This window comes from Tubulanus polymorphus, chromosome 10 (genome assembly GCF_964204645.1).
Source record: "Tubulanus polymorphus chromosome 10, tnTubPoly1.2, whole genome shotgun sequence".
NCBI classification, from domain to species: Eukaryota; Metazoa; Nemertea; class Palaeonemertea; order Tubulaniformes; family Tubulanidae; genus Tubulanus; species Tubulanus polymorphus.
In genome coordinates, this window is record NC_134034.1 from 471,205 (window position 1) to 482,666 (window position 11,462).

Consider the following 11,462-nt stretch of genomic DNA (forward strand, 5'->3'; position numbering starts at 1 on the left):
CGTCGGTGTTGTGCATGTAGAAACCTCGTCTAGAAGAGATATGTCCGCCTCCTTATAATCACCCTATGACATCATTTTATCGGTAACCAATTCGATCAATCCACGTAGATGATATGATGATGTCATAGGTGGAATCACGGAGGCAGACATATTTTTCGGGCAGGGATTGTGTATGATTAAGTTTTTCAGAGTATTTTATTTTTGCATAATATATGAAATTGTGTAAGGATAGGGGGGAGTAGGGAGTAGGGGGGAGTGAGGCCGAGGGGGGGTTACATGCGTTAGTATGTATAACCAGCCAGTATGACCTACCAGATAGAAGCTTACACGAATTCATGACTTAAATTAATTCAATCATTTTGATTATGAAGTACTTATAATTAATAGGAAGCTTACAGTGGCAAGTGAGTAATATTGTTCAGTTTCCACGAGTGATATTTGTATGATACGTGTATTTTATTCATTTCCTTCCATGACGTAGAAATTTTCTCACTGAACGTGAATTAATTGTTCTTAAAATGGAAGCATTTTGAGTTTTGTTAATGTGGGGAGATATTCAACAGCAGTTTCAGGGGGGAGTGAGGGAGCTGTGTGTACTAATGTATAAAACCATATGGATGGAAGGGAGGAAACACCGGGGGGGGGGGGGTGAAGATTAGAATAATGTGATAAATCGAAGACCTTTTAAAACTTATGATTGTTTTTAGAATTCTGTTAGGTTAACTATAGCTTTAAACACAAATTGAGATTGTCTTGGCCTTAGTATTTGTTTATTGTAAGGTTTGTAATTTGTTTGGCTTTACGTGAATCTAATTAACCCTTTCCATGCGGCTACCTATCATTAGTGGCTATTTAAAATATATGTACTTAGAGAAACACAGAGTCATCTATCAGGGGTCCTGTGGGGGTTACAATTCCAGAGTCAGGGGGTCCTGTGGGGGTTACAATTCCAGAGTCAGGGGGTCCTGTGGGGTTACAATTCCAGAGTCAGGGGGTCCTGTGGATTTACAATTCCAGAGAATCAGTTGGTTAACTTCAGTCCACGTGTCTGGAAACTAGGAACTACCTGCTGCCATGTTTTGTCATACGGTGCACCATTAGGTAGTACAGTGTACGGTGTACCATAAGGTAGTACAGTGTACGGTGTACCATTAGGTAGTACAGTGTATGGTGTACCATTAGGTAGTACAGTGTACGGTGTACCAGTTTTGAGAGTACCGGGTATAAATATATGTATGGGTATTTTGTGAGGGGGGGGGGAGGTAAACTGGCTGGAATTATTTGTTATAAGAAAATACATGTTTACTGCACACATACTGTAGTCAAAAATGTTACAAATAAAAAATTACTATTTCATGTAGGTTAGTCTCATTGTTTCCTTCGTGGTACCGATATACACCAGCTGCACGATTTCTGGCCTTTTCGGACACCAGTGCCGTGGATAAAGCCTCTCAGGACACTGGCACCCCTCAGCTCAGGACACCATCAGCCCCCTGGACTTAAACCCATTGAAAAGAAGCATGAGGCACCACAGTCAATAGGGCGTTAAAAGGTTCCACAGCAGGTCAACGAGCTCTTCAACAGCAACCCTTCCTCGATATAAAACCCTAAACCGACGTTACAAACAGTCTCTGTTGTATTTACACAATTTATTCGGATTCTTATAAACAAATATCACAACAGCTCAAAAACGGTTCACAATATTACGTACAATACTTCTATATATATTTACATCTGAGTTATAAAGCTTTCGTTCGTTTTTCAGTTTGTGAGCGAATTTAAAACAAAAATATATTCTCACAAAAAATACTGTCTCTCTTAAACGATATCGACGGGTATTCAAAATAACAAATGATTTCATTCACGAGAATCTCGACTAGATTATCGATATCTAATTCATATTTTGATTTTTCTGATTTGAATCAAATGCTTTGAAGTACAATCCGGGTTAAGTAAACAATAAAGGAGGTCACATAGAAATAGATAAAGCCTTTCTCGAGGACGTCAGATAGAAATAGCTTCCTTCACCTCGCCTCATAATTATCTGAAATAGAATTAGGAATCTGTCCGACTCGCTGCGAGGTCAGAGAAATAGCTTCCTCTTCTTTACAGAGAGGTTGCTGACAAAAACATACCTCCCTTTTTACTCCCGGGGAACGTAGAAAGAATTAAGCGGAGCCAACCTCGGTATAAATCATGAGGGCAAGAACACAATCAGGGGTGAAACTATACAGTATTACCGGAGAGTATTTGCTGACGACATCCACCGACCGTAACCGTGCGAGGACACTCAATAATGTCGACCGTTTCGTTGTCGAGGTCGCCGTATTCGGCGAATCGGTAAAAATACGGTAAATCGTAAAATAAATGTTCGCGGGTGACGTGATGTAGAACACGCGATAGAAGCAGACGTCGTCCGTACGCGATCGCTTCCATTCGTCCGGACGCCAGTCCAACACGCAGTAACCAGTCCACTAAATCAGTACCAGTGAAAACATTCCTATACAACCGAAATCTATACCTACAAAATATATATATATATATATATCAATTCATTCTAAACATTGTTCACACACAATGACATCACAGGACCTAGTCACAACACCTGGGTCCAGTTTCACAAAAAAGATTAAGGCCTAAATCGATTTTAGATGAACTGAATTAATGAAGAAAATAAATCGATTTAAGAGTTAAACCTTTTTGTGAAACTGGGCCCAGGGCTCAGACCTTGGGCAACAACACCTGGGCTCAGACCTTGGGCAACAACACCTGGCCACAGGACTAAGTTCTTGGTTAAAATTTGGCTCTCACCGCGGAACTGGGTCCCAGAGCCAGTCCACTGTGGAACTGACTCGGGTCCCCAGTTCACTGTGAAACTGGGTCTTGGGTCCCCAGTCCACTGTGGAATTACTGGGTCCCAGAGTCAGTTCCACAGTTACTGGTATAGATTTGACCTTTGAGTTATAACATTGGGAATGAACTAATTCTCGTAGCACATCTCAAATATAACAGACACTCGTCAGAATCTGGAGTCACATTTTAGTTTTGGTTTTTCATGTACTGTAGTGTGTGTTTTAAGTGTATAAGTCGTTTGTTGAAGCAAAAAATAGAAATTGAACCAAACATAATAAATCTAGGAGCAACATAAGAATTTAGACACCTTGTTTGATATATGGAACCTGATATAATAATAAAGCAAGGATGAACCGCAGTGAACCGCTGTTAACCGCAGTGAACCGCAGTGAACCACAGTGAACCGCAGTGAACCGCATACCCCAAACATTTAAACCCTTTACAAATCATCCATTTATTACACAGGCCCCCAATTACACCGTGGGTTTACTCTCAACCTAGTTCCACAGTTGTGTGGGTTTACTCTTGACCAAGTTCCACAGTTCAGATGTGGATTCGACCCCAAAGTTCCACAGTTCAATCGTGGATATTTCTCCACCCGACCTTGCACGTCTCTACGTACCGGTAATAAATGGATGATGCTTAAACCAGAAACATAGAGGAGTTTTTTTTAGTTGCGTTTAAAACATTTACCAAAATATCGTTTCTCAATTTTGTATCTCAGTCATCTCAATAACTGCAGTTTCCCTAGTTTAAAATATATTCATTGAGAATAACTCGATCTGAGCAGACGTTGTTACGGTATCGTCAACAGTCGCGTCGGTTGAATTTAAATTTTACCTTTTATCGGCGACGATTTCCGCTTGACAATTGCTCAGATGATATTTCTTAAACTGATCTCGCGTTTGCGTAATCTCCGAGTCCAAATCTTCTTCCTGCGGTAAATGTATCTCTTCGACTCCGTACCAGAACCTGCGCCACCTGGTGACGAATACGAGAATTATTAAAATTGTCTTTCCGTGCGTCTTACTTTCTAAATTCTCCCAAATAGTTATGTAATGAACATATAATAACATCAAGTTTTAAGATAATTCTGTAAATTCGACCACCGATCACCCAACTATATCTTAACTTCAAATCAAATGACCTGTTTCACTCCTGGCAGGTGCGGTGCTTCCAACCAAACTAAGTAACAGGTTCAATTATTATTTCAAGATAATATCTAAAGAAACTCCTATTCCCCTGCCAACACTTAGTGACCTTGACAATGAAGAAGGGAACTCACCGTTTAACGAATGGAAGAATAATTAAATCGGTGTCCAGACCAAACGTCACAAATACAAAACAACTCTACAATAAACACATGTGAAATATAGCATCCAATCAAATTATAATTGAGCTATCTTAATCACAGGTCATTAATTACTGATTGTTAATTACCTGCCCAAAATTAAAAGCGGCATCTAGAAATTCTAATTCTACATAAACTCCACCCATCACTTCATTAGACATTCTCCATATACACAACACTATACCCTGTAAAACATATATACAATGATGTCATAGGGGGATCTATGGAGGCAGACATCTTTTCTAGAAGTGTCTATAGATCAAATCACTAGTTGGTATAATTTGATGATATCATAGGGGGATCTATAGAGGCAGACATCTTTTCTGGAAGTGTCTATAGATCAAATCACTTAGTAGACAATTTGATGATGTCATAGGGGGATTTAGGGAGGCAGAGATCTTTTCTAGTAGTGTCTATAGATCAAATCACTAGTTGGTAATTTGATGATGTCATAGGGGGATTTAGGGAGGCAGAAATCTTTTCTAGTAGTGTCTATAGATCAAATCACTAGTTTGAAATTTGATGATGTCATAGGAGGATTTATGGAGGCAGAGAGAACACTTACTATAAACATGGACAGTATAAGCAGTAGTATAAGTACTAAATGTCTGGTGAGTTGATATTCAGAGATTCGTTGTGTGACTAACTCATCTCCCAGAATTCCACCAACAGACGTCTGCAGGTTATATCGCCTCAATCTCATTATACACAGACGTCGCTGTTCCTGCGAACAGTTCGTTTCTAATAAACACGTCTGCTCCTCGAGCGTCTGCCCGTTTACACTAACGACGCCGAATTCAGAACTACACGACGAACATTCGCTACTGCTGCCACCTGGTGTTAGTTTACACTCCACGCTGGTAGACGACGACGGCGGTATTGTTGCGGATGTCGCCGTGGACGCGGCAGCTCCGTACGTTTGTCGTTTGACGCCGCGGGATTTCGGAAGTGTCGTATCAGGAACTAAATCTTCGATACTTTTTACTGAAATAAAGTTAAAACGATTTTCGATAAATACCGGTAATAAAGAAACTGGATCCAGAACTGTGGAAGTGGATTTAGAGTGGAAGTAATCTGTGAATAATTATCTTATAACTCACTTGGACTTTCACAGTTATCACAGTCATTACAATCACCGGCGCCATCTACTGGACTATTGATAGCAGACGGACAATTTCTCCCGGCGGGAGATCGGATCAGTTTCGTCGAATCGAAAAATTCGTCATTGTCGTCGTGGTGATGATGTAATTTATTGCGGTCGTGACGATGTTGTATGACGAGGCAACTGATAGCGGTAACCGTACAGATAATCAATATCACCAGGGATACTATACTCTATAGTAGATACAGATAGATATCATCATTGATTAACATAAATTTGCATAATTAAACAACCAATATCGATAGCACATCCATAAGATAATGAGAATCCCGTAACCTCAGATATTAGTCGCAGCAAACACATGAATCAGCCGCCCCTTAACCTGGCACCAGCTGGATGAAAGTACTGTCCAGGAAAATTGTAAGCCCAGTACCCGGTCCCACAGTTGTTAGAGTTAAAATTAGTTCTTTTTCAATGAGTTAAAACTCTGAGTCAAATCTTAACTCACAACTGTGGAACTGGGTCCTGATGATCAAAAGCTCCCCCTTCTATTAACAGCCCCCCTCCCTCTGAGACACATACCTGAACTTCTCCATATTGGAAGAGCATATCACCTAAATCTTCATCTTTCCTCACAAACATCAACATTACTCCAGTTATTATAGTCGGCAATCTGTAATCAATCAAACAAGTATTCGTAGAAATTGAATATTCAAGTCACTGTTGTTTCGTTAGTCGGTTATGATTTTAGTTTTACCCGAATCCGAAGAACATCATCCAAACTCGCAGACGCAGAACGCAACAGAGACTGCGTACGCGCAACAAACAAACGGCCATAGCAACCATCGCCGTCCAGCAACGAGCACTCATTGTTCCGATGAAGAACAGTATGAATTGTATATAGTGCTGCCACATAACGGTGGAATCAATCGCGAATACTAGAATCATTCCTATACACGACACCCCCTATAACAGATACAAACAACCAAACTGATAAATCAGTGTATTCCTTACTAGAGAGGGGAGGGGAGGGGAGGTGAGAGGGGGTGAGAGGGGAGGGGAGAGGGGTGAGAGGGGAGGTGAGAGGGGTGAGAGAGAAAGGGGAGAGAGATGGAACGGAGAAGGAGGAAGATATTGGGAGAGGGAGAGGTGGGAGGGGAGAGAGGAATACATGAAGATTGAGAAGGCAAGAGAGGAAGAGAAGATATGAAGACTGAGATGGGATAGAAAGAGAAGAGAGGGTGATAGATAGAAAGAGAGATGGAAGAGAGAGGAGGAGAGCAGGAAACTTACCTGAGCAATAACTAAACAGAAAGTCATTTGATGTGGAATATTCTTAAAACGTCTGTTTAAAGTTAAAACAATTATCACCCAAAACTGAAATCAATAAAGTATCGATATCAATACACACAGTTGTATAATAGAGGAACTATCCCTGGCATGCGTGGGAGAGACCGACTTACGCAACAAATCAATCCTAGAATGCTGATGTCGAATGAAGTAGTTTTGATGGTTTGAGTGTATTCCTCGGAGGATTTCTGAGATAACGTTACCATATTCGCTGAGAGGAACATGAACGGTGCCGAGATAAACGTACAAACAACCATTCCAGACGCTATCTATAAATAAAATACAAACAACCATTCCAGACGCTATCTATAAAACACAAACTAATACTCACTGTTCGCTACAACTAATAGTGCTCACGGGCCTGAGACTTCTGGATCCAGTTCTACAGTTCTGGATCCAGTTCCACAGTTCTGGATCCAGTTCTACAGTTCTGGATCCAGTTCCACAGTTCTGGATCCAGTTCTACAGTTCTGGACTCAGTTCCACAGTTCTGGATCCAGTTCCACAGTTCTGGATCCAGTTCTACAGTTCTGGACTCAGTTCCACAGTTCTGGACTCAGTTCCACATTCCTGGACTCAGTTCCACAGTTCTGGATCCAGTTCCACAGTTCTGGATCCAGTTCTACAGTTCTGGATCCAGTTCTACAGTTCTGGACTCAGTTCCACAGTTCTGGACTCAGTTACACAGTTCTGGACTCAGTTCCACAGTTCTGGACTCAGTTACACAGTTCTGGACTCAGTTCCACAGTTCTGGATCCAGTTCCACAGTTCTGGATCCAGTTCTACAGTTCTGGACTCAGTTCCACAGTTCTGGAGCCAGTTCCACAGTTCTGGATCCAGTTCCACAGTACAGGATCCAGTTCCTCAGTTCTGGATCCAGTTCAACAGTTCTGGATCCAGTTCCACAGTTCTGGATCCAGTTCCACAGTTCTGGATCCAGTTCCACAGTTCTGGATCCAGTTCCACAGTTCTGGACTCAGTTCCACAGTTCTGAACTCAGTCCCACAGAATTGGACCCAGTTCTACGGTTCTGGGTTCAGTTCCACAGTTGAAAGTAAACTTAACTCTGAGTTAAAATCAGTTCATTTTCATTGAACTAACTCTGAGTTAATTCTTTACTCACAACTGTGGAACTGGGTTCTGGACTCAGTTCCACGGTTTAGACAAACATATCTATATATTGACTCACCAGGTCAGTAACGATGTTATACTGCGTTGCGTATATAAACACAGTCGGAGCAGACGGAATCGTACCGTACAGAAATCCAAACGAACTCAACTCATCGGTGATCGTGGAATTCGCTCCGGCGTCAAATACAATCACAAACTCACGGATTATAAATGGTAGTAATACTCTGTGTGAAAATATCAAATAGAAAATACAAATTTACGATCAGGGAATTGACGATCAAAGGGATAAAATCAGAGCGTTCTTCGCGTGAGGTCAGCGGAGGAAGACTGCTACCCCATTAATTTAACATCCATCACTTTAAAAACCTGCTGCCCCAATAGATGAGTTGATGTCAATATTCTATCATTGCTTACAACAACAATTGCATTTGAAGCTTAATTTTCAATATATCAGAAGCTTAGCTTTAGACATCCGATCTTACGCGCCCCATAAAATCCCAGCATATGGAGAAAACAGCGTATGAGCAACGGACAGGGATTGAATGAGGTACTTACAGTTTAGCGAATATGAGTAAACTAGGTGTAATAAGAGCTGTACCGAGTTGAGTCTGAACTTTACCAACAAGTGACAAACCAAGAAAGAACAGAGCTGTAGCGCTGAACGAATTAGCTGCAAAACAAATGTGAAATCTGATGATGTCATAGGGGGATTTATAGAGTCTGACATCTTTATATCAGTGAATATAGATGAAATCAATGGATGATGTCATAGGGGGATTTATAGTCGGACATCTTTTTCTAGTAGTGAATATAGATGAAATCAATGGATGATGTCATAGGGGGATTTATGGAGGCAGACATCTTTCATAATGGGCTTATATATCAAATGAAAAAAAAGATAATAACCATATGATGTAATAGGGGGATTAAAGGGAGCTCTATGAGTGTCTATAGATCAATTTGATGATGTCATAGGGTGAAACTACTAACCGAGTACAACGAGTATTCCGCTGATGATATTCGGTATGTTGTGATGGAAGATGAAATTCGCAATAATACCGACGATCGTCATGAGAACGATCGGGTTTAAAACGACTCCTCTAACGACGTGTAGAATAATCGCTCCGGTCCGTCTGCTCGTCGTAGTGGCACCATCTGACGACGACGACGCTGTTCGCTGATGATCGATCTCGAGTAACGTGAAACCAATCGGATTTAGAATCATGAATGAGATCGGAGCAGCGAGGTAAATATACTGCAGGAAATCTGGGTTAGACTGTTCATATAGAGCTTGTACTGAAATATACCCGTGTAAACACTACTGTGATGTCATAGGGGGATCTATGGAGGCAGGCATCTTTTCTGGAAGTTCCTATAGACCAAATCACTAGTAGACAATTTGATGATGTCATAGGGGGATTTATGGAGGCAGATATCTTTTCTAGAAGAGTCTATAGATCTAATCACTAGTACACAATTTGATGATGTCATAGGGGGATTTATGGAGGTAGACATCTTTTCTGGAAGTGCCTATAGATCTAATCACTAGTAGACAATTTGATGATGTCATAGGGGGATTTATGGAGGCAGACATCTTTTCTAGAAGGGTCTATAGATGAAATCACTAGTAGACAATTTGATGATGTCATAGGGGAATTTATGGAGGCAGACATCTTTTCTAGAAGGGTCTGTAGATGAAATCACTAGTAAACAATTTGGTGATGTCATAGGAGGATTTATGGAGGAAGACATCTTTGCTAGAAGTGTCTATAGATCAAATAACTAGTAGACAATTTGATGACGTCATAGGGGGATTTATAGAGGCAGACATCTTTTCTAGAAGTGTTTATGAGATAAAATTATTAGTAGACAATTTGATGATGTCATAGGGTGATGTAATGAAGGTACTCACTGATTGGATAACCGAGTGCGAAGTCGTTGCTTTGCGTGGCGAATATCGCGAATATTCCAGCTTTCCCCAAACGGTTCAAACGCGTTAAAATTAACGTGAAAATAATCACTAGGAAAAATACGATTGATTTACCGATCAGTAAACTAGACAGGAACTTCCAGTTTACAGCTGAAAACATAATACAACATCATCATCAGCATTTCATCAGTTCAATCTGGAACCAGTTTCACAGTTTAATCTGGAACCAGTTTCACAGGGTGGCGCCCCTTTCCGCCCATTTATAAATACCCTTGGGCCGGTTGTATAGTCATGGCTTACATTTGAGACCAGTCCAAGACCAACTTAGTTCTATAACCAATCTAACAACCAGTCATAAGATTTAAGACCACTTTTGGACTGGATGCATTGACATGGCTTAGATTTAAGACAAGTCTAAGACCAACTTAGTTCAATAGCATTATTTCCAGGTTTTTGGTAAAATTTGTCACATTCCCTTAAAGTTTTCTGCTATTTCTCTGATTCACTTAGTTTTTCCAGGTCAATGGTCTCCCCGCGACGACTTAATGCCAAATTCACTAAATTGCGGATTCCGGACTTACTTTCAAACTTCAATTCGATCATACTCTTCAGGACTAAAGCCGGTAGAGCGAACTTTGAGATAAACGTTCCGATGCCTTTCGATTGGTTGCTGGAAATGAGGTTGAACCTGCCGGCGATGTAACCGGCGAGAATAATGAAGAAACACTGCACGATCGCCGGGTAAAGATTCTCGTACGCGTGGCCGCCTGATCGGTCGTGGTGATGACCGTGAGATGGCTTAGCAACCGAATCCATTGTTGCAGCAGATTTCTCTAAGCTGAAAATATCAATCTTAATGTCATTTGTGATCGGTGTCAGAGTTTAGAAGTTGAATTCGTCTAGGTCCTTGGCCCAGGGGCCGCCCTGCCCGTACAACTATACAATGTCGCCTGGATCTGGCTTTATTAAGCAAATGTTTAAGTCGCACCTCAAAAAGTAAATTCCAATCGAGGCAGGCTGTAGGCCTACCAGGTTTTAGTCCGCCTGCCGTGGAAGCACCCTTGGCCTTACCAAGCCCAAGACTTGCGCACCTAGGCTAGGCCTACCATATGGCACTGTCAAATTACGTAATAAACCGGATTATCCAGGACAATCCAATCAACACGAGTAACACCGATCAACTCAGCATATAAACACAGTGTGTGTTAACTTTGAACTTTATCATTTGAAAATGTCAAATTGGAGTCGAGCTTTTCAGATCAAATATAAATAAATGTCACGTTATTCATTTGTTTATGAAATTATGACTTCGAACAAGAACAGGCCTAAATTAGGCTATCAAATCACCTTTTGTCCGTCAAACCGGTCAATAAATACTGGTTTTTAGTTTATTGTTCGCGAGGTCGATAAACTCGAATGACATAACACAACAGCGACTGATAAACCCCGGTTCATAGTCCACTTTCACGCGCTTATCTTCTCAATCGGCGGCCATCTTACCGCTGGTCAGCTGCTCGCTACTGAGAGATGTCGAGTGAGGATTCCGGGTCGTACGATCCATCTCGACTCATCCTAACCCTAACCCTAGGGTTAAGACTAGAATCTGCATGGATTGATGAGATGAAACGATGGACAATATTTGCTGTTGGTTCTCTTTTAAGATTTCTCTTTTAAGGTTTTTTTTTCATCTAAACCACCAATAATCCAATATATAGGATATAGTGACTGTTAGAAATGACTCCCTA

General features: G+C 41.0%; 1 protein-coding gene across 1 annotated transcript; it reads right to left on the reverse strand.

Moving 5' to 3' along the window:
- Positions 1-1,659: 1,659 nt before the first annotated feature.
- On the reverse strand, positions 1,660-11,234 carry LOC141911728 (lysosomal cholesterol signaling protein-like). The gene is made up of 16 exons (XM_074802745.1): positions 11,065-11,234; positions 10,299-10,555; positions 9,700-9,867; positions 8,778-9,083; positions 8,343-8,457; positions 7,846-8,011; positions 6,770-6,925; positions 6,600-6,683; positions 6,064-6,272; positions 5,889-5,979; positions 5,305-5,539; positions 4,770-5,188; positions 4,294-4,389; positions 4,139-4,203; positions 3,694-3,834; positions 1,660-2,521 (listed from the first exon to the last, which is right to left on the reverse strand). The coding sequence occupies exons 2-16, from the start codon at positions 10,531-10,533 to the stop codon at positions 2,227-2,229; spliced, it is 2,781 nt and encodes a 926-aa protein (XP_074658846.1). The 5' UTR covers positions 10,534-10,555; positions 11,065-11,234; the 3' UTR covers positions 1,660-2,226.
- Positions 11,235-11,462: the final 228 nt, after the last annotated feature.

Bases quoted from the DNA above. Each gene is read 5' to 3' on its own strand.
- LOC141911728 (XM_074802745.1), bottom strand. From the start codon at position 10,533: ATGGATTCGGTTGCTAAGCCATCTCACGGTCATCACCACGACCGATCA. The intron at 8,458-8,777 runs GTTAGTAGTTTC...TTTGTTTTGCAG, and splicing joins CGGAATACTCGTTGTACTCG to CTAATTCGTTCAGCGCTACA. The intron at 6,684-6,769 runs GTAAGTCGGTCT...TATTGATTTCAG, and splicing joins TTCTAGGATTGATTTGTTGC to TTTTGGGTGATAATTGTTTT.